This window comes from Otolemur garnettii, unplaced genomic scaffold (assembly GCF_000181295.1).
Source record: "Otolemur garnettii isolate 467f Iridium unplaced genomic scaffold, OtoGar3 scaffold00087, whole genome shotgun sequence".
Taxonomy (NCBI): Eukaryota; Metazoa; Chordata; class Mammalia; order Primates; family Galagidae; genus Otolemur; species Otolemur garnettii.
Genome location: NW_003852482.1, coordinates 666,273 through 687,993, shown reverse-complemented (window position 1 = coordinate 687,993; position 21,721 = coordinate 666,273). Strand labels below are relative to the sequence as shown.

At 55.4% G+C, this 21,721-nt stretch overlaps 2 protein-coding genes across 4 annotated transcripts; one reads left to right on the top strand and one right to left on the bottom strand.

Moving 5' to 3' along the window:
• Positions 1 to 820: 820 nt before the first annotated feature.
• On the top strand, positions 821 to 10,901 carry NOXA1 (NADPH oxidase activator 1). Its single transcript, XM_003794928.2, has 13 exons — positions 821 to 1,086; positions 2,837 to 2,919; positions 4,990 to 5,098; positions 6,336 to 6,470; positions 6,718 to 6,825; positions 7,683 to 7,735; positions 8,490 to 8,646; positions 9,556 to 9,601; positions 9,694 to 9,752; positions 9,932 to 10,086; positions 10,206 to 10,320; positions 10,461 to 10,575; positions 10,724 to 10,901. The coding sequence occupies exons 1-13, from the start codon at positions 910 to 912 to the stop codon at positions 10,810 to 10,812; spliced, it is 1,401 nt and encodes a 466-aa protein (XP_003794976.1). The 5' UTR covers positions 821 to 909; the 3' UTR covers positions 10,813 to 10,901.
• ENTPD8 (ectonucleoside triphosphate diphosphohydrolase 8) lies at positions 10,861 to 17,315 on the bottom strand. Of its 3 annotated transcripts, none has more exons than XM_003794798.3 (10): positions 17,129 to 17,311; positions 14,260 to 14,404; positions 14,058 to 14,175; positions 13,237 to 13,387; positions 12,998 to 13,157; positions 12,694 to 12,924; positions 12,361 to 12,624; positions 12,087 to 12,197; positions 11,627 to 11,761; positions 10,861 to 11,545 (listed from the first exon to the last, which is right to left on the bottom strand). In XM_003794798.3, exons 2-10 carry the CDS (start codon positions 14,383 to 14,385, stop codon positions 11,354 to 11,356), a joined length of 1,488 nt encoding a protein of 495 aa, XP_003794846.1. In that variant the 5' UTR covers positions 14,386 to 14,404; positions 17,129 to 17,311; the 3' UTR covers positions 10,861 to 11,353. The 3 variants fall into 3 exon arrangements, 2 of the variants coding, with proteins under 2 accessions (XP_003794846.1, XP_023371952.1); XR_002774603.1 differs by having other exon boundaries at positions 11,433 to 11,545; positions 11,627 to 11,831; positions 17,129 to 17,315; XM_023516184.1 differs by lacking the exons at positions 10,861 to 11,545; positions 11,627 to 11,761 and adding an exon at positions 11,778 to 11,831 and having other exon boundaries at positions 12,087 to 12,624; positions 17,129 to 17,315.
• Positions 17,316 to 21,721: the final 4,406 nt, after the last annotated feature.

The window sequence follows — 21,721 nt, the reverse complement described above, 5'->3', positions numbered from 1 at the left end:
GGGGGGGAGGGGCAGCGCCTGTGACTCAAAAGGTATGGCGCTGGCCCCATATGCAAACCCAGCCCCGGCCAAAAACTGCAAAAACAAAAACAAAAACAAAAAAACTCAGCCAACCTCTTACTCCACACGCAGGGAGATGCACAAGACAAGTGTGAGGCAGGTGAGAAGGAATGGGGGGGGAGTGCCCTCCTTGGCAGGCCCTTCGCACTTCTTCCTGGAGGAAAAGAGGAAAGCGCCCATACAGGGAGAGGCCATTGGGGCGCCTCCCGCTGCCTCCACACCTGCGTGGACTCCTGGGTGTCTGCCCCACTGTCCAAAGAACAGAGAGACACATGCTAAGAGCCGTCGGCCCCAGCCTGCTCTCCAAGGCCCTGGGCCTACCTAGGCTCTGTCAGCGTCTGGCCGTCTGCGGGCTGCGGAGCGGGCCCGGGGGAAGTGGCCCTGCTCACCCCCTCTGCCTGCCTCCCCGTTCCCATCTCAGGCATGAGCCGCGGGCCCCTTGCCCACAGAAACCCGCCAGCCTGCCCTGGCCCGGGGATTGCCCACTTGCGGCGTCTACGCCCGGCCGGAAACGACGTGACGGCTTCTCCCGTCGCACCCAAGCCGAGGCTGGCGGAAAGGGACGCACGGTGCAGGTAGCTTGAAAGCTCCAAGTGGGGCGGAGCCGAGTGTGGGGGCGGGGCCTCGAGGGGCGGGGCAACGTGGGAGAGGAGGGGGCAGGGGAAGGGGCTGGGTCACACCTAGCGCTGGCGGAGACTCTTACCCTCCTGGCGGGCACAGCCCCCCATCCCCTGCAGGCTTCACCACCCAGCAGCACCCCCCTAGCACTCCCGCCGCGGTTCCGCCCCCCTCCAACCTCCCCGCTGCGCGCTTCTCCCGGAAGCGCCTACTGGGGCCGCAGGCTTGGCCATGGCCTCTCTCCGGGACTTGGTGCGCGATTGGCACCGTGGCGTACAAGCCGTAGAGCGCGAGGACTGGGGCAGCGCCTTGTGCCTCTTCTCACGCGTTCCGGCACCTCCCGCCAGGATGTGCTTCAATATGGGGTGCGTGCACCTGCTGGCCGGTGACCCGGAGGCCGCGCTGCGGGTGAGTGAGTTCCCAGCCCAGGGAGGCATTCTCAAGCCCACCGGGAGAGCCATCAGGGTGCGAATAAAGAGCCAGCTGTCGAGGTCCTTACTCCTGACGGCCACCTGGGAAAGGGACCCCTGTCCTTCCTCCCTGACGGAAACCTTGGGAGCAGAGCCGAAGGCGTGTGAGTGGACCCACCCTGAGTAGAATGAGGCCAGGTTGGAGGCACGGCGCTCCTCACTGCCTCCACAGCGCCCGTCTTGCCGGAATAGTCACCTGGCCAGACTCCAGGCTGCTTCACTCTGGGTGGGGCATCTGCTCCCCAGTTGGAAACTCTGGGGTAGGGGTTTGCAGACACCCTCATCATGGGCAGGAGACAGGGTCTGCCTTCTCCTATCTGCCTCCCAAAGAGTGCTGGGGGTTGCCCAGGTACACCCTGCTTGCCACTGAGGAGGCGGCCTGGAGCTGCTCTGCCCTCCACATGCTTTGGGCTCACTGGGCAGTCAGGTCCCACCAGCACATAATGAAAAGCCAGGGGCACCCTGCCGGCTGCTCAGATCCCCAGACACCCCCACGAAGCACCCAGGTTCCTGTGGTAGTTTGAACAGTTGTCAGCAGCTGCCTGGAACAACCAGTAGATGAACAGAGAAGAGAATTGACCCCCGTGGAGAGTATCTGGGCTCTGTCCTGCAAACCCTGGGCAGAGCATTCCAGGGCCTCTCCTCTTCTGCTCTGGTGCTGCTGGGGAATCCATCCTCATCTCAATGACAATTTCTGTTTTAAAATGTTACCCAAGAAATGGAATATAACCACTAGATGCCAGTTAGTTCAACAACAAATCATCCGAGGAAGGCTAACCCAAAAGCCACTTACAAAACGTGATTTGACCAGAAAGGAGACAAGGGTTGTGTTAAATCTTTCTCTTCCATAATAGGGAGAGAGGGGGTGCTGTCTAACATCAATGCAATTAAGTAGTAATGACATAGGCATATTAGCTGGAAACTTTAAAAAGCAGATGGAACAGCTACAATTAATAAAACTGATTGTCTTTGGAGCAGGGCAGGGTGAAGAGAAGTGTGGCTGGAACTTCTGTCGGTTGGTGTGAATCTTATGTAATATTTGACTTGGCTGGTTGGTGCAGTGGGATGGCCATCCCATACCAGGGCCCCTCAGTCACCACACCCTCAAACCTGGGTCAAACTCAGTTCAACAAGCCCTTACTCAGCCACATTCATAAGAATGAGCTCATAACACCTTCCTATAGCCCATATATAACTGATCACCACTGTCCCGGCAGGGCACATTTGAGTCAGTTTAAGGAAGAGATGTGCTTTACACAGAGATAAACCTTCCATACTAAGACTTTTGTGTTGTTGCTTTGCTGATTCTAATAGATATTTCATGTGTCACTTTGTATGAATTACCAAAAAAAGACTTTAAAAAGACAAAAGTCTTGTATAGTCCCATGTCCGAGAGGTAACTATTACTAGCACACCAGAGGTTTCCTTCCAGCATCTGCTGTGCTCATGGCAGACAAACCAGCCCATGGTGAGGCATCTTGACAGTTCAGGTTTGTTTTGGCTGTGACAGCAGAGGACCAGAGTGGTAACACCCTTGCCCAGGCAGGAGCTCTGAAGTCTCCTGGGGAGATGAAGGAGGGCTCCCAGAGCCTGATGGAATCTGGTCCCTGTCACCAGTCAGACTGTGCCTGTGACACTGAGTGACCAGGTTCCTGACCTGGGGATTTCATGAGCATTTCTGTCCCCAGGCATTTGACCGAGCAGTGACCCATGATGCCTGCATGGCTGTCGGCTTCTTCCAGCGAGGAGTGGCCAATTTCCAACTGGAGAGGTGAGCGCAGTGGAGCCTTGTTCCTCTTCTGAGGCCCTTTGTCTCTCTGCAGAATCTGTTCCTCCGCCCCCACCTCCTCTCTCCCTCTACAACCCTTCTCTTGCCAACCCCTCCTTGAGGATACCTGGGCAAGGATGCTGTAGTCATGCCACAGTCACACTCAAGTGAGATGCAGAGCAGAGCCCTCTGAGAAAGAATGCATTTCCTTGAGCATCCCTGGGCACTCCTCACCGTGTCTTTGTGGTTGCAGGGATGAAGGGAATATGCCCATTTTGGTGGATGTGGGAACTAAGGCCAGGTTGGATGGCAGCTGGTCCTAGTGTCCTCTCTGCCTACCCAGGCTCTCTATACCTTGTCCTTCCTAGAAAAGGAATCAGGGGCAGCATTCCTGGAGCTCAGGAGGCCCCATGCTGGAGGAGATGATCATAATCATGACTGTCCTAGTCTGAAAGATCCAAATCCCTAAAGTACCAAAATGTAATTCTAGAAAAAAAATAATTTAAAACCATTTAGAAGGCTCAGCGCCTATAGCTCAACCGGCTAAGGCGTCAGCCACGTACACCTAAGGTGGTGGGTTCGAATCCCCAGCCCGGACCCGCCAAACAACAATGACGGCTGCAACCAAAAATAGCCGGGCGTTGTGGCGGGCGCCTGTGATCCCAGCTACTTGGGAGGCGGAGGCAGGAGACTCGCTTGAGCCCAGGAGTTGGAGGTTGCTGTGAGCGTGATGCCATGGCACTCTACCCAGGGGGATAGCTTGAGGCTCCATCTCAAAAAATAAAATAAAATAATAAAATCATTTAGAAGATATTTATTTACATTTTTAAAAGGATATTTGAGAGGGCGGCGCCTGTAGCTCAGTGAGTGGGGCCCAGCCCCATATACTGAGGGTGGCAGGTTCGAACCTGGCCCTGGCCAAACTGCAACAAGAAAATAGACGGGCGTTGTGGTGGGTGCCTATACTCCCAGCTACTCGGGAGGCTGAGGCAAGAGAATTGCCTAAGCCCAGGAGTTGGAGGTTGCTATGAGCTGCGATGCCACAGCACTCTACCAAGGACAATAAAATGAGACTCTGTCTCTAAAAAAAACAAAAAACAAAAAACCTTCCCCCCATTTAAAAAACAAAGGATATTTGAGAAACATAAAAACACAATACAACATTCATAGACTACCTCACACAGTAAAATAGGTGATAACAATGTGCATATTTTTGCAACTATAAACACTAACAGAAAAATTGTACCCATAAAGAAATAACTCAAGGCCAGTGTGGTGACTCATGCCTGTAATCCCAGCACTCTGGGAGGCGGAGGCAGGAGGATCACTTGAGGCCAGAAGTTCAAGACCAGCCTGGGAAACCTAGTGAAACTCTGTCTTTACAAAAAAAATAGAAAAATCAGCCAGATTTGGCATATACCTATAGTCCTAGCTACTTGGGAGGCTGAGGCAGGAGGATTTCTGGAGCCCAGGATTTCTAGGCTGCAGTGAGCTGGGATGATGCCACTATACTCCAACCTGGTCACAGAAGGAGACTTTATCTCAAAACAAACAACAGAACAAAACACCACTAAATATGCAGTCACCCAAGGGCTGAGAGATGTTATCTTTCATAAATGCAGATGTATTAAAAGGACATTTCATAATTTGTTGAAGAAGCTTTAACGTGCAGGATTGTGGCATCTGGGATGGTGTCTTTCGGGATTATGGTCCCAGAGCCTTCTGAGGCAGCCTCCTCTCTGATCAGCCCAGGAAGCCCACCTGGGGAGATGGGTGTCCAGCAGGGATTGGGAGGAGGCTCAGAGTTTGGAGGGGTCTTCAGAAGCAAGAGGGGAGGCCCAGGGCATCCTGCACAGTACAGACTGGGCCCCTGGCAGGGGGAGGGGTGCCCAGGAAGAAGGGTCAGCAGGGCAAAAACCTCAAACCCTAGTGTGTCCTCCCATGCCACTCAACCCATTTGTGCCCTGAGCTCTGAGCAACCATGCTGCCCTCCCACAGGGGTCCCTGTAGCTGGGGGAAGAGAGAAGGTCCCAGGTCGGCCCCCATTTCTGCCCCTTTCCCTGCTGCCCACAGGTTCCAAGAGGCTCTGTCCGACTTCCGGGACGCCCTGGCCCAGCTGAGGGACAACGCTGCCATCGACTACACACAGCTGGGGCTGCGGTTTAGGCTTCGGGCCTGGGAGGTGAGCATGCACATCCCCACCACTGCAGGTGGGGCCATCTATGGAGGATGTCACCATCACAGGCAGGGTACCCTCTTGCCAGGGTCCCAGCACCCCAGGAGGCCTTGGGGCCTTGAGTCCATGGAGTTGGGATGAACAGTCTGTACCCAGAAGAGCAGCGAGGTGCATGGGGATGGGGAGTAGGGCAACCTCCTACCCCCCACTGTGTGCTCTGCCCACTCCTGCACAGGGCGGAGGGACACAGGGTCCCCCCTTCCGGGAGCTGCACGCCTCCAGGCCTTCTGGGAACAATATGTGTCCCAATAGACACAGGGAAGCTCACTGGAGTGGTCTGGAACCCGAGGCCAAAGCCTGCCTGTGACCTTTGGCCCACAGGCACAGGCCAGGTAGCAGGGGTGGGGCTACCTTGGCTGGACAATGCGGTCTCCAGAGGACAGGCTATGGGTACTGAGGGCTATGGGAGGACCCAGCAGGGTGCACAGAGGGGACAAGGGGTTGGGTGGCAGGGTTGGCTCCCAGGTGCACCGTGTGGCTTTGCTGTCACTGATGCTGTGGGCAGCCTTAACTCAGCATGAAAAAGTTCTTTCTCACTGAGGGAGGATCCGAGTGTTCCCTAGACCCCAGCAAGGACTCTCCTCAGATGCACTGTGGGGGAGCAGGGTATAGTAGAACACCAGAGGGGGTGTAGCCAAATGCAAAACAGGGCACACAGTCCAGGGCGTGCCCCAAGAGACGAGCGTCTGATGTCCCACGCAGAAGACAGCCCATAGGAATGAATGGCTCCAGCCAGGTCTGGAAGGTGAGGCCCTGCCAATGGGCCACATTGGGCACACATAGGCTGGACAATTCCTGGCTGCCCAAGAGCAAACCAGACAGGCTACAAGTGGCCTGGGTCCTGTCCTCATGTCAGATGGACACCAGAAGAGCCCTCAGCTGCTGTGGCTGGGGAGCCCAGGCTGGGACCAAGGCAGACTGGGTGTGGGTCCTGGTGGCAACCAGGTATGGAACCAGGGGAAGCACCAGGTTAGGGACCAGGCAGGGAACTGGGGGGTACCAGGTGAGAGACCAGAAGAAGGACCAAGTGAGGAGCCAGATGAGGAGGCAAGGGAAGGACCAAGGATGGGACCAGGTGTGGGACCAAGTGAGGGGCCAAGTGAAGGACTGGGTGTGGGACTGAGGGTCTGGGAAGGACCTGGTGGGGAGTCAGGCTCCTGCTGTCACCTGGGCCTCCCTACAGGTGCTGTATAATGTGGCGGCAACACAGTGCCAGCTGGGGCTTTGGACTGAGGCCTATGACAGCCTAGTGGAGGCCATGTCTAAGTGGCCAGAGCAGGCCCAGGATAGCCTGGATGCTGCCCTGGACCAAGTACAGGTGAGGAGTCCTGGCCTGGGACATGGCTTAGGGCTCATGTCCACCTTGGTCCTTCGAGACCAACTCTGTAAGGTGAGGAAGCATACAGAAGGAGGTGGCCCTGGTGTCCCATGTGGGCCTGCTGGGGCTTCCTATGACCTGTGGAAGTGGGGGTGCCCAAGTGGCCCTACTGCTCCAGGGCTCAGTACCACAGCTGTGGGCCTGGGGGACCACTCAGGTCTGCATCAGCTGGACACCTCCCCTCCAGAAACAGGCCTCCCTGCAGCCTCAGCAGGTTCCCAGAGGTGAGGTCTTCCGGCCTCGCCGGCAGCACCTGGAGCATCTGCAGCCTGTGGACTTCCTGGGCAAGGCCAAGGTGAGCTGCCTGGTGGGCTGTGGAGGGCAGGGCAGCCTGCAAGAGCCCCTGCTGTGCAGTTCAGCATTCAGTGGTGTTCACAGTGACATATGGGCCTGGCCAGTCAAAGTCATTGTAGAGGTCTGGAGGGCAGAAAGTGGGCAGTAGGCCATCCTTATGCCTCTCAGGTTTGGGGGGAGGCACCACAAATTGGGCTGTGAACCTGGGACAGGATCAACCAGAGCCACCTGCAGGCTCATGCCCTTATGACAGTGACCCATGGAGTGCTGCTAACCTGATCAGCCTGGCCACAGCCACACCCTCTGGCCTCTATGTCTCAAGGTCCCAGAGAGGGCCCTGGTTGGCTGGCCTGGGAGCCACATCATGCCAACTCCTAGGTCAGGGACAGACAGCACTGCAAATCACAGGGCACTGGGGAGCAGCTCACCACCAAAGGCAGAGATAGAATGTGGGGAAGCTGGTGACTACCCAGGTGCACACGGAAGAGCCCCCTGGTTTTGCCGTGATGGCTCTTAGGCCAGCTGCATACTAGTGTCACCTATAATAGTGTTCAGGCCCAGGGGGAACTGCCTGTTTGACCAGCTGCCAAGGCAGGTTGCTGGGAGGCCCAGGGTGGGTGGGGAAGGGCTCTGAGCTGAATTGATGCATCAATTTGAAGTCTGTGTCACAGCAGAAGACTATAAGAAAAAAAAAGTTTAAAAATTGTGCTAAAAAGTTAAAACTACCAGCAGATGTTTTCCTCTACTAAACTCATTTTTTCCACCATGGTGGTCTAGCAGTCTCCCATCCACCAGGTCCTAGGCCCCCCACCTCCATTAGAGGGCCCAACCTGACCTGCTGCCCACTTCCCCTGCCAGGTGGTGGCCTCTGCCTTCCCTGAAGACCAGTGCTCAGGTGTCTGTCCTCAGCAGTCCCAGGTGAGCAGGTAGCCCCAGGCTTGTCCTGCCCTGTGTCCCCTTCCAGGGCACAGAGCTCCTCTGGTGGGAATTGACAGGGTGGCCATCCCATCCTCATGGAAGGGCCCACCAAAACCACTTGGTGGGAGCGAGGAGAGCTGTTTGCTTCCTACACTCTTGACTGGAAGAGGTTGTCACTTTCTGCCCACAGGGACAGGGTATGAACCCTGAAGCCAGGCCCAGTGCTGCACCATGGTAGGAGGGGCCTGTCCTTTGTATATCCCTCTCTTGCTGGGCAGAGGCTCTTCTGGGAGGCCACTCATGGCCAGGGGATAAAACCTGTGCAAACCATTTCCAGATTGAAACTGGCTCATATCCCAGTGCCAGGAAAGAGGAGTCTAGCCTCTCTTGGCCCACTCCCTTTACCTCCAGCTCCCCTCCCAGGCCTCTGAGGGAGGTGGGGGGCCTAGGACTTGGTGGATGGGAGGATGGTTGAGACCACAGTGTCACCATAACTCCAGGTAGCACTGAGAGAGGAGGGACAAGGGTCTGGGCTGAGCTACCCGGGAAGAGGACCCAGTCTCCCAGGACATTGCCAGATCTCATAGTAACCACAGGTGCTGGGGTAGGGTTTTTACTCCATTTGACAAGTGAGGCTGCAGGGGGGAACTGCGCAAGGTTCCACACACACCTTGGGTTGGTCTTTCTTGGGACCCTTGAGCCAGGGCAGGAGCACTGGTTATGGCAATGAGCACCTAGCTGGGTGAGCCCTGAGAACAAAGGCCCTTCCTCCTCCCCCAGGACCAGAGTTATAGACCCCCAAAGAGCAGGCATCCACCACAGCCCACTCAATGCAGGGACGGAGGCTGGTCCTGACCAAGCAGGGCAGGCTGACCACTGCACGTCGGTCTCCCGTCAGGAAGAGGTGTGTGAGCCTGGGCCTTGCCCATGGGACCCATGTGGGGGGAATAGGCAGAGCCATCCTGGTAGGTGAGTCCAACACCAGGAAGCCCAGATGGGGCTGCCCAGCTATGCACAAGAGCAGGCGCTGGTCATCAGGACAGGAGGGAGGTGGTGTCCAGCAGAGGTCTTCCAGCAGCAGCTCTTCCCTCCACTCTGGACATGAGTGACCAGAAGGGACAGGTGGGGAGGGCTGGGCAGTCTGGGGGGCCCTGGGGCTCCTGCTCCTGCACCTCTAGCAATAGGCTGTCACTCTCCTTTCCTGGCCCTGGTGCCCCAAGCTGGAGTTGGGGGGAGCTGGGGGAGTAGGCCTCAGATGGAAAAGTTCCTGCTTCAGAGGACACAGTCGAGAGTAGCTGCCTTCACACACTCCTTCACTGGGACTCACTCCCAGCTTAGCACTCAGTGCCCTTTACAACTGCGTGCAATTAAATTCCCTCACACACTTAAAACCATCTGCTAAGTCTGCGTGGGTTTTTGAGCACTTGGTGTTCCTGACCTGATGGCAATACCTTCCTAGTGACTTTATCCGTCAGTGTGTCCAATGAATTAAAACCTGATGGCTGCACTAGTGGCCTAGGCCTTCACACTGACAGTCCTGATAGGAGTCACTATTGAGCTCCAGCCCCAGCCCTGCCATGTGTCCCTTACCCATTCACTAAGTGCCCAACTTAGGGTTAAAAGTTAAAGTCAAGCCAATGCAGTGGCCAGTCCCTGGACGGTGTTCTGAGCTTCCTGGGGACTCCAGAGAACCCCCCAAATTGAGCTGCTGCTCTGCAGGGACATGGGAGACAGGCATGGGGGGGACCCACCACACTCCCACCCCCGAGGTGGCTCCTGCCCCAGGCCCCCCCAGCCTGTGCTTCCCCTACAGAGGTCCCATATGGAGCAAGTTGGAAGACGGGCTCCTCCATGCGCAGGTAGGGGGTGTCTTCCAGGTGAGCTTGGGGTAGTCACAGGTGTCCTGCTTTGGTGTGGGAGGTACTAACTGAGACCCTGCTCTGTCCTACAGGGTTGCTGGCATGTGGGGGGCCTAGCCCCGGTCCTGCTGAGGACCTAGAAGGTGCTGGGGTAAGAGGAACCCCCCATCTTCACCCATCAGCCACTCCTGGGGGGCCAGGCCCCACCCTCAGAGTCAATCCTCACAAGCTCTTAGCATCAAATCCCCACTGCAGTTTTTGCCCTCACCCTTGGACCCAAAGTCCAGCCCACAGTCCTGGACTCAGGCCATCCCATCTCTTTCCCCCCAGGGAACAGCCACCAGCATTCCTGAGCCCTGGGTGACCATCACTGTGCAGTGTGCCTTCACTGTGGCCCTGGAGGCCCAGAGGGGAGCTGACCTGTCCAGCCTGCGAGCACTGCTGGGGCAGGCCCTCACTCGCCATGCCCAGCTGGGGCAGCTCAGGTAGGCACCTCTCAGGCAGAGACAGCAGTTGGAGGGGCCAGCACAAGGATCAGTGGTCATGCCCTCTTTGTGATCCCCAGGTGGCCCCCTCCAGGCCACGTTGAGAAGTCTTTTTGCAGCTACCAAGCCCCTGGCGAGCATGGGCACTGGGTCCCCATCTCCGGGGAGGAGGCACTCCAGAGTCTATGGCTGGATTCGGACACTGTCCCCAGAGGGCTGCAGCTTCAGTGTCAGGTAAGCCAAGGGAAGTGCAGGGCTGGGTGGCCCTGAGGGTTAGGGCAGGGTGGCCCTAAGGATCACGGCAGGGTAGCCCTAAGAGTGGGGACCTCCCCTCCCGGTGCCTGGCCTATCCTGCAACCCTCCTTCCACTGCAGGGGGCAGGGGGACGGCCTGTCCTCTACCAGGTAGTGGCCCAACACAGCTATGCAGCCCAGGGACCCGAGGACCTGGACTTCCAGCAGGGAGACACAGTGGACGTGCTGTGTGAAGGTGGGCACAGCCTCTCTAAGCCCTGTGTGGTGTGGAATAGGGGACAGGGATGTGGGGGCTCAGGGGCTCAGCCTGTGCATGAGCAAGATGTGCCACCCTGAGACCAAACTGAGGTGACACTCCCTGAGTGCTGGACATGACCCTGCAGTGGACACGGCCTGGCTGGAAGGCCACAGGGATGGCCGCATCGGCATCTTCCCCAAGTGCTTCGTGGCCCCTGCCACTCGTCGCCTGTGAGGATCCTGCCTGCCCCTGGGCCCAGCAGGGAGGATCAGCCCCAGGAAATCCTGTGTCCAGGAGGTTTTAATAAAAACACTCCCACATGATGTGGTCCACATCCCAAGCTAAGTGACTGACAGGGGCCTGACCAAAGCTTCCAAGAGGGCGTGGGAGGGCCTGGCCTAGGAGGCACCATGGTGCCTGGACTCCATCCATCTGGTCAGACAACTACAGCAACCAGGTCTCTTGAGCCCAGAGTGGCCCGTATGTCCTTCTGGCTGCAGTTCCCAAGCTCCTCCCTGCTCCATCTGCGGCCCCTGAGACAGACTTTACAGAAGCCTCTGCACATGGCCTTGGGGTACTGTAGAAAGGCACCCACTACCCTAGGAGGCTAGTATGGAGGGCCATGGGTGAAGGCCGTGCACTCTAAATGGCCAATAGATCCTGACCGGGGTGTCCAAGACTATGAGGCCAGAACCCACAGAACGAGCCACTGCAGCTGTCAGGCCTCAGGAAGGCTTCTGAGTCCGAGGTGGAGCCACTCACCCAGATGGGTGGGCTAGTCCTGGGGCCAGAGAAGCCGGACCATAGCTGCTCCCAGAATGGCCACCAGGGTCAGCACCACAAATGCCACTCCAGCCGCCCAGATGCTATAGCTTTCTGCCCGCCACTGGGCTGGCGCCTCAGCCGGGATCATGCCAGTCAGATTCAGCATATAGCCCAGCGTCCAGCCGATGTCCATGCCACCAGCCTGTGGGACATATGGGCCTCTCAGGGCTGCAGGATGGCTACCCAGAGCCCACCCCTGCCCTTGTGCCAGGGAGGTAGTCACCTGTTTGTGGAACTCGATGCTGGGCCAGGTCTCCTCGCTGAACCCAAAACCCTCCAGCAGAAGTACAAGGATGTACAGGCCTGAGGCACAGTAGTCAGGCAGCCAGCGGGCCTGCCCAGGGTAACTGGCCTCCACCTGAGGTCCAGGAGGCCAAGGGGCTAGGTAAGGGCCCACGACCACTCTGCCATGGTGGACCCTCTGTGCTCTGATCTCCAAATAACAGGAGGGGTCAGGCAGTTGGCAGAGACCTCTTCCCACTGTCCCATGGAACCCTGAGCTGTCCAGAGGAGCCTGGTGTGGCCCTACCTCATGGCCAACCTGAGGCTGGTGCCCCCTCTGGTTATCCTCTGGACTTCTAGCTGGAGCAGGACAGCCAAGGTGCTGTCCTTCATGCCCACAGCCCCTAGGCCCTGCTGCCTGCCCAAGGGCCCTGTACCCTGGGAGTCTGGGGGCCACCCACCAGCTTCCAGGGCATCTTGCAGAACTTCCACATTGTGTCATTGACAGTGCCTAGTGGCTGCCTGGACGTGAGGTTCAGGAAGTGGAAGGTGTAGAAGAAGTTGGAGAAGGCCTGAAGGGCACAGGAGTTTCTGGGCGAGGCCACGCCAGGTGCACCTGGGGTCAGTCCCCACCCACAGGGAGCCCCAGAGTCCCCAGGAGCCAGCCAAGGCTTGGCCCGTCTCTCCCATCCCTCCCATCCCTCCTGTTCCTGGGTGGGCACTGGGCGCTCTCACATAGAACTGGCCTCGCAATGGGGGCTGGTAGACCCCGTCAAAGGTACAGTCCCCTTGGCCCTGGCAGCTGGAGAAGTTGAAGAGTTCCTGGATGGCTGTGATGCAGGCCCCCGGGTTGCCTGTCCCTTCCACTGTGAGGTTCTGGGTGAGGTTCTGGGGGGCCATGGAATGGACACATGGGGACTCATACAGGGGGCCTGGGGCCAGCGTGGTGCGGTAGCCACTGTGGTAGCAGGGGTGTCGGACCAGGTCAGCTGAGCTGCTCTGCAGAAGCAGGGAGGCCTAAGCACTGGCCCAGCCAGCAGCCCCCCACCACCCCTGGGCCAGCCTGACCTGCACCAGCTTGGTTAGGAGCCTGGTCAGCACCTGGTCCCGCCCAAAGCAGAGGTAACTGTGTGTGTAGACGTGGTGGCTGGAGCCGTAGAGCCAGAAGGTGGCCAGGGCACTCTCGTCCTCGATGGGGCCCCCGGGCACGAAGGTGATCTGGGTGGAGGCCCCCCCCAGGTCCAGGGCACCCACAAGCATCCCCTCTGGAGGCCGGATCCATTCTCCAGAGAATGAGAACTGACCACAGATGGAGCTGTCAGCCATGCTGGCCCTGTGGTCTCCCCCTCCCCCCATGGGCTTCCTTGGGCACCTTGATGAGCAGCCCCAGGACATAGTTGACAGTGACCCAGGCAAAGGCGCCTTCATCTTGCCCATCCAGGAGCTCAGCACCCCGAAAATCCACAGGAGACTGGGCCAGGACCTGGGTGACTGCTGCAAAGATGTCCTCTGCCTGGGAGCTGTTCTTTTGTCTGGGCAGAGAGGACAGGGCCAAGCTGGCTAGAGCCCAGCCTGGCACCTGAACAATTCCCATTGGTGGAGGCCCCTCACCTGAGCAGCCGCATGCCAGCCGTGGCCCCTAGGAACATGGGTGTCCCCCGATGCTGAGCCTCTGGGATCCGTGCCAGCGCCTCCTCCAGGCAGCCCTGCAGGCTCTCACCGGCCTGTGCCGGGTTGGATGCATAGGAAGAGATTCCAGGCCCTGAAACACAGCATCCAGGACAGGCTGCAGGTCCCCAAAGATGTGGCCACATCCTGTACCCTGGAGCCTGGGAATGTGACTTAAGCTGGAGCGAGGGTCTTCTCAGTGTAAGGAGTTAGCAATCTCGAGATGAGATCGTCCTGCACTGCCTGATGGACTTGTGTCCTTGAGAGGGGATGGAGATGGAGATCTGAAGGCAGAGACAGAAGGTGGGGCGATGGAGCCACAAGCTGAGGATGCCTAGGCCACCAGGACTGAGGCAGGATGGAGCCTCCCCTGGAGTCTTAGTCAGGTGCAGCCCTGAGACACCTTGATCTTGGACTTCTGACCTCTCAAATTGTGAGGAATAAATCAAAAACAAATTTAGGGCCCCCTGTTTTCCCCTTCAGATCCCAGGGCAGGCACCCCTGCTGTTAGCAGCCTCAGCCAGCACAGACACTGGGCAGCAGATCCTGGCAGAGGTGGCACAGCCAGGGCAGTGTTGCTTCTTCCCATGGCCCAGTTGTATGACCTTGAGCAAGTCACTTGGCCTCTCTGACCCTTTCCCTGTAGGTCAACTTTCTTTTGCCAAGGGGTGGAATTGCAGTAGTTCCTGCCTGGCCCACGTGGTCTTGCCCTCTGTGCTGCCTCCCAGACTTCCACGCAGTAGGGCCCAGCTGGCAGCACTGACCTTCCACCTGGCAGGCCAGGGCCTGGCTGACCACACCCGTGCCATTCTCCTTGTCCGCTGGCCACTGGTACACGAAGAGGGATGTGTGGGAGGAGCCAGCGTCAATCACAATCCCAAACTGTGGGTGGCACTGGGGTCAGGAGGTGAGGAGGGGCTGCGCCCAGCAGTCCAGCTCAGCTCCCCCTGCTCTGTCTGGGCGCACCTTGGTGCCTGCGGGCAGGAGGATGTTGGCAGCCTCCACTAGGACAAGGACCAGCGCCGTGAGTCCAGAGGCCACTGCGGCCCCCAGCAGGGCTGTGAAGACCTTCTCCTTCCAGGTCAGCCCCATGGTGAGGGCAGGGCTGCTCCTGCAGGGGTAGGGGTCAGCCGTGGGCACCAGACTATACCTGCTGCCCCTGGCCACCCCTCCAGAGGGGCACCTTGTCTCCACTGAGATGCAGCTGCCTGTCCTGGAAAGCCATTCACCCTGGTTACTGCCCTGGGGCTTGGGCAGTCCCCCTTGGTGGGTTTGGTGACTGGGGGTACTCAGTGGACAGACCAAGCACCTCACTGTGGAAGCCTCAGTGGGCAGACCTAGCACCCCACAGAGGGAGTCTTCTGCCCAGGGTCCCAGGGGCAGTGGAGACCTGGTCTGGGAGTACAGCCCCAACAGGGTCCAGAAAGCCTGTATGGTACTGCTGTTAGGGCAAAGGCAGCCCCTGTGGCCCCCATGTTACCTGGGGGAACCCCCGTGCCTTATCCCCATGGGAGCCGGAGCCCAACTCTGGACTCTGAAGGTGCCAGGGCTCTGTGGCCCCCACCCGGGCCTCTCTAGGGCAAGGCGGAGGCCACTGGGGCTAAGGGCCACATGTGAACCCAGGTTGAGGCCTCTTCTCCATCAAAGGACTGTCATGCAGGGGCTTCTTAACAAAGACATCTGGTTTCTATTTAAAACCTAGCTACTCAGGAGGCTGAGGCGAGAAGATTGCTCAAGCCCAAAAGTTTGAGGTTGCTGTGAGCTATGATGATGCCATGGCACTGTACCCAGGGTGACAGAGTAAGACTCTGTCTCAAACAAAAATAAATAAATAAAAATAAATAAAACCCAAACTTGGATTTCTCTAATCTGATTTTGAAGTACTTTAGTGCAGTGGTTCTCAATCTGTGGGTCGCAACCCCTTTGGACTGTATTAAAGGTTTGTGGCATTAGGAAGGTTGAGAACCACTGCTTTAGTGGGTCACAGATGACCTTAGGCAGGAAACTGAACCCAAAATGCCATTTGCATGGGGCCCGGGACAAGTCCAGCTCAGTGGCCAAGGCATCCACACCCTCTTAGGTCGTGAAGGGCCAGCAAGAGGCCCCAGCCTGAAAGCTGCCACAAGCCACACCCAGGTGCAGGGTCACCAGGCACCCTGCCAGGTTGCACTGGGCCTGCTTCTTGCTTGGCAGAAACTGCATGCCAAGGTCTCCAGCACTGAGGTGCATGTGATTCTGTGTCATATTGTGTAACCCCAAGAATGCAAACCCTGCCAACATGAGTGGCCCACAGGGACCATGCTGGTCCTGTCCTGGCTCCTGGGTACATGGTGAGAGTAAAGATCCCCATGAAATTGTGTGTGGTGGAGAGATAGAGGCCATTCTAAGGAGGTAAGACAGATCCTCAGAGAAGACAGGTAACTGCCCAGACCCAGACAGGACCCAGCCTATGTCCCTAAGCACACCCTGGCCATGGGCTGCCTCACAGGAACAGCAGAGGACAGGCAGAGAGTGGGAACAGACCCCCAGAACTCTATCTCCAGGGAATGTAGCCCCTAGGTCAGTACAGGCCCTCAGGCAAGGACAGGCTGCCCAAGACCAGACGGACCCCCCTGAATCAAGATAGCACCCCAGCCCAGGATAGCCTCCCTCAGACCAGGACAGGCACCCTTAGATCAGGATGGGTCCTTCAAGACCAGCACAGGCCCCCAAGGCAAGGATGGGCCCCCCTTGAACTAGGACAAGCCCCCCAAGACCAAGATGGGCTTCCCTCAGACCAGGACAGGTCCTTCAGACCAGGACAGGCCCCCCAAGACCAAGACAGGCTCCCCTCAGACCAGGACAGGCCCCTTAAGACAAAGGCCCCCCTCAGACCAGGACAGGTCCCTCAGACCAGGACAGGCCTCCCAGACCAAGACAGGCTCCCCTCAGACTAGGACAGGCCTCTTAAGACAAAGGCCCCCCTCAGACCAGGACAGACCCATAAGACTAGGACAGGCCCATAAGACCAAGACAGGCCCCCCAGACCGGGACAGGTCCCCTCAGACCAGGATAGGCCCATAAGACCAGGACAGATGCCCCCCAGACCAGGACAGGCCACCTCAGACCAAGACAGGCACCCCTCAGACCAGGACAGATGCCCCCCAACCAGGACAGGCCCAGAAGACCAAGATAGGCCCCCCAGACCAGGACAGGCAACCCCCAGACCAAGACAGGCGCCCCTCAGACCAGGAAAGATGCCCCCCAGACCAGGACAGACCCCCCCCAGACCAAGACAAGCCCATAAGACCAGGACAGGCTCCTCAGACCAGGACAGGCACCCCACCCCAACCAGGACAGGTGCCCCTCAGACCAGGACAGGACCCCCAGACCAGGACAGGTGCCCCCCAGACCAGGATAGGCACCCCTCAGACCAGGACAGGCCCATAAGACCAGGACAGACGCCCCCCCAGACCAGGACAGGCCCCTAAAACGAAGACAGGCCCCTGAATACCAGGTTAGGCCTCTTAATACCAGGATGGCCCTTCTAAAATGAAGATGGACCCCTCAGATCAGAACGAGCCCCCCCAAGACCAGAATGAACTCCCCAAGATCAGCATGGCTCATCAAGTTCAGGGTGGCCACCCTCAGACCAAACTGGGCCCCTAAGACAAGGATAGCCTTCTTAAGACCAGGATGGCCTCTCAAACCAAGACAAGTCCCACAAGACTAAGACAGGGGCCCCCTAACTCAGGATAGTACCCCAGAACCATGACAGCCCCCCTCAGACTAGGGTGGAGCCCCTCCAGACCAGGTTGGGCCCCTCTCAGACCAGGACTGGCCCTTGCCCCCTCACCTGGCCTGGCCAGCAACCTGTGTCGGCAGCAAGCAGGAAGGTCTGCTTTGAAGTTCCCAGTCCTGCCCCTGCGTCCAGCCTCCCTACTGCCCAGCCAGTCACCGCCCACCTGGACCTGGGTCCACTGCTGGTGGGGGCAAGTGCATGTGTGTCCACCCACTCCCAGCCCACAGACCCACAGACTGAGGCCAGCAGGACCACCTCCTACTGTAGGGTCACGGGCGACATTGACCCCTATAGGTCCACCAGTCCTGGGCAGAGGCAGAGGAAAGGGCCAGTGTCTTCAGTCCAGGATGACCTTCCGGCTACAGGGCCACTGGGAGGGCAGGTGCTCCCGCTGAGAGAGACCCACCCAGCCCCTCCCTACCCAGGTGGACTTTGTTCCCCCACCAACCCCCTCCGTAGGCAGACCAGGGCGGGGCAAGGCCGGCCTGGCGTCTTCCTCTGTTGCTGGTTGTTTTTAAATAATGTGGCAAAGTCACCTCCTTCCCAGGCACCTGTAAGCAGCCGTGTCAGTCCTGCCATGCCCCTCTCTACCCCTCCCACGGCACTGGGTCCGCAGGTACTCACTGTGGGGCACCAGGGCCCTTCCTTGTGCCCTGAGAGTGTCCCCTTTTAGGGATGGACCCCAGTGAGCATTCAACGGGCTTTGGACCAGGAACAGAGCTGCTGTGGATACTGATGCACACACTTCCCACTTTTGCTCCTTTTGGGTAAACACCCAGGAGAGATTCCGCTCTCCTTACCTCAAGACAAAGCTGCCAAACTGATTTCTAGCGTGAGAGATCCAATTTCTCTGTTTTTGCCAACAATTGATGTTGCGGTTTGCAGTTTTGGTCAATTTGGAAGCAGCACAGCCTCTTGTCAGTGTGGGGCCTAGGCTGTTCACGTGGCGTCTTCTTGCCTTCTGCTGCCTTTATCATAACTCCTTTGCCCATTTTTTTTTAAAATTAATTTTTAGAGACAGCGTCTCACTCTTGTTCAGGGTGGTCTTGAACCCGTGAGCTCAGGCAATCTGCCCTCCTCAGCTTCCACTGCACTCAGCCCCTTTGTCCATTTTTAATTGGATTGTTTAATGCTAAGTTTAGAGAATAGAGCCCTTTGCCAGGCCCTGCAAATGCTTCTCCCCAGTGAGCAACTTGTCTTTCCATTGTCTTAGTGTATTTTACAGAGCAAATTTTAAAATTTTTGATGAAATCTAGTTTTCTTTCTCCTAAAATTTTTATAGTTTTGTTATCTATTTAGATCTCTGATCTTTTTTGAGTTAATCTTTGTGTAAGTGTGATGTTTAGGTCAAGATTCATTTTCTTTACATATAAACAACTAGTTATTTCCATACCATTTGTTTGTGTGTGTGTGTTTGAGACAGTCTCACTCTGTCACCTTCGGTAGAGTGCCGTGGCGTCACAGTTCACAGCAACCTCAAACTGTTGAGCTCAAGTGATTCTCTTGCCTCCTCCTCCCAAGCAGTTGGGACTACAGGCGCCAACCACAACGCCTGGCTAGATTTTCTATTTCTAGTAGATTCAGGTCTCACTCTTGGTCAGGCTGGTCTCCAACTCCTGAGCTCAAGCAATCCACTCATCTTGGTTTTCCAGAGTGCTGGGATCACCAGTGGGAGCCACTGTACCTGGCCTACAAATTCAGATCTTTATAGATAGAGGGTTGTTGACTTACCTATTTCATGACTTTTGCTAGTTTGTGGTGTTGGGACCTTATCGCAGCTGAAAGACCACCACACACATGCAAGAACAAAGAGGTGCTTTATTTATTTACAAGCGTATGCCTGGGTCACTCTACCCTGCAGCGTTGCTGGGGGAAGGGCCACCCCAAAGTGAAGCTAGCAGAGGTTTTTAAAGAGCATAGAGGAATTACATCAGGTGTTTTGTCGGGCTGGGTTGCTATTGGCTAAGCTGTTTTTGGTTAGGGACTTTTTTTAGAGGGGGGCTGCTTGAAGGGGGGGGCTGCTTGTTTGTTTCTGATAGACTGGCTCCCTTTAAGCTGACTGACCTTGCCAATGAGAGCCAAGGGACAGGAAGCTGGTCCCCTTCAGACTGGCTGCCCAGAAATGCGGGGGAGGGAGCGTCTCCTTCTGATAGACTGATTCCACCTGGTTGGGGAGTGAGTTCCAAAATGGGGTTACATTAACCTCTTCATTCCCAAATGAAGTTACATTAACCTCTTCAGTGGCTTTCAAGGATTTGACCAATTCTGCCTAAGCTGTCAAATGTATATGAATACAAATATTTGTAGTATTTTCTTGTTATCCTTTTAATATCTGTGGGATCTGTATTAGAAATAGCCCTCTCTTGGCTCGGCACCTGTGGCTCAAGTGGCTAAGGCGCCAGCCACATACACCTAAGGTGGCAGGTTTGAATCCAGCCCGGCCCGCCAAACAACAATGATGGCTGCAACCAAAAAAAAAAAAAAAAAAAAAAAAATAGCCAGGCATTGTGGTGGGTGCCTGTGGTCCCAGCTACTTGGGAGGCTGAGACAGGAGACTCGCCTGAGCCCAGGAGTTGGAGGTTGCTGTGAGCTGTGATGCCATGGCACTCTACCCAGGGGGACAGCTTGAGGCTCTGTCTCAAAAAAAAAAAAAAAAAAAAGAAATAGCCCTCTCATTTTTCATATTGGCAACTTGTGTCTGCTCTTTATTTTTGCCACTATTGCTAGAGGTTTATCAATTGCATTGATCATTCCAAAGAACCAGGTTTCTGTTTCATAATTTTTTCCGAAGGTTTTGATTTTTGAATTCTGCTCTTACATGTATTTCCTTTCTTCTTCTTGATCTGGCTTATATTGCTCTTCTCTGGTTTCTTGAGGAAGATTATATCAATGATTTGAGACTTTTCCTTTTTCCTAATATAAGTTTTTGTGCCATAAACTTCCCTGTAAGTGTTGCTTCAGCTGTATCTCTCAATTTTTTAAATGTTATGTTTTTATTTTATTCAGTTAAAAATACATATATTTTTAAATTTCCACGAGACTTCCTTTTTGATCCATGGATTATGTATAATTGTGTTGTTTAATTTCCAAGTGTTTCAGCTTGTTGCCTGTGGCTCAAGTGGCTAAGGCGCCAGCCACATACACCTAGGGTGGCGGGTTCCAATCCAGCCAGGGCCGCCAAAACAACAATGATGGCTGCAACCAAAAAATAGCTGGGTGTTGTGGCAGGCGCCTGTGGTCCCAGCTACTTAGGAGGCGGAGGCAGGAGACTTGCTTGAGCCCAGGAGTTGGAGGTTGTGAGCTGTGATGCCACATCACTCTACCCAGGGGGACAGCTTGAGGCCCTGTCTCAAAAAAAAAAAAAATTTCCAAGTGTTTGGTGTTTTCCTGATATCATTCTTTTAGTGACTGATTTCTAGCTTGAATTTTATCATGATCAGAGAACATAATTTATTTAATTTTATTTTTAATTTGCTAAGTTTTTTTTGTACAAAGATATGGTTTATCTTGGTGCATGTTTCACGTGCATTTGAGTAGAATATGTATCTTGCTGTTGTTGGGTGGAATGTTCTATAAATGTAATTATGTCCAGTTGGTTGATGGTATTATTCAGTTATTTTATATCCTTGCTGATGTTCTGTTCGCTAATTCTGAGAAATGAACGCTAATGTTTCCTATTGTTTTTGTGAATTTGTTTATTTCTCCTTTCAGTTCTATTGGGGTTTGGTTCAAATATTTGGCAGCTGTTTTTAGGTACGTGCTTTTGAGTTGTTACACCCTCTTGAGGATGGGCCCTCTTTCACACTTCTTTACTCTGAAGTCTACTTCGTGTGATATTAACACAGTCACTCCCTTTTTCTTTGCTGCCACCTCCGGCTTATGGGGCTGGCACCCTACTCCTTTGAGCCACAGGCACTGCCCCCTTTTTCTTTTGATTAGTATTTGCAGGGCATATTATTTTCCATCCTTTCACTTTGCATCTACTTACATCATATTTGATGCTAGACTTTTTGGCCTCCAGAACTGTAATGAAATAAATCTCATGTTTAAGCTGCCTTACCTGCAATTCGTTGTAGAACAGCTGAATTTGTGCACACTGCCATTTGAATTGTCATTCCTCTCTAGGTTAAGGTGACCAGATTTTAACATTGGTAAAGTGGGACACCATGGGGCGGGCAGGGCCTGACAACAATGCAAACTTAGATAAGCAGTTCTCCATAATCAGTTCTCAACAATTATTTGTTATTATTAAAGTTTAACATTATAAAATTAACAAAAATAATATAAAACGCATATCCTGGTGAAATAGCCACATGGCAGCTGAAAACTATATATTCCCTTCCTGTTGTCCTGTGTTCCCTAGCTTGTCGTGCATTCTTTCCAAAAATTGAGGCTTTTTAAAAACACCACAGGAGGCTCAGGGCTTGTGGTTCAAGCGGCTAAGGCGCCAGCCATATACACCTGAGCTGGTGGGTTCAAATCCAGCCCGGGCCTGCCAAACAATGACGGCTGCAACCAAAAAATAGCCGGGCGTTGTGGGGGGCACCTGTGGTCCCAGTTACTTGGGAGGCGGAGGCAGGAGACTCACTTGAGCTCAGGAGTTGGAGGTTGCTGTGAGCTGTGATGCCATAGCACTCTACCCAGGGG

Bases quoted from the DNA above. Each gene is read 5' to 3' on its own strand.
- NOXA1 (XM_003794928.2), top strand. From the start codon at position 910: ATGGCCTCTCTCCGGGACTTGGTGCGCGATTGGCACCGTGGCGTACAA. The intron at 1,087-2,836 runs GTGAGTGAGTTC...TTCTGTCCCCAG, and splicing joins ACCCGGAGGCCGCGCTGCGG to GCATTTGACCGAGCAGTGAC. The intron at 10,087-10,205 runs GTAGGCACCTCT...GTCTTTTTGCAG, and splicing joins GCCCAGCTGGGGCAGCTCAG to CTACCAAGCCCCTGGCGAGC.
- ENTPD8 (XM_003794798.3), bottom strand. From the start codon at position 14,385: ATGGGGCTGACCTGGAAGGAGAAGGTCTTCACAGCCCTGCTGGGGGCC. The intron at 13,388-14,057 runs GTCAGTGCTGCC...GCTGTGTTTCAG, and splicing joins CCTGGCCTGCCAGGTGGAAG to GGCCTGGAATCTCTTCCTAT. The intron at 11,546-11,626 runs GTGACTACCTCC...TATGTCCCACAG, and splicing joins GCATCGAGTTCCACAAACAG to GCTGGTGGCATGGACATCGG.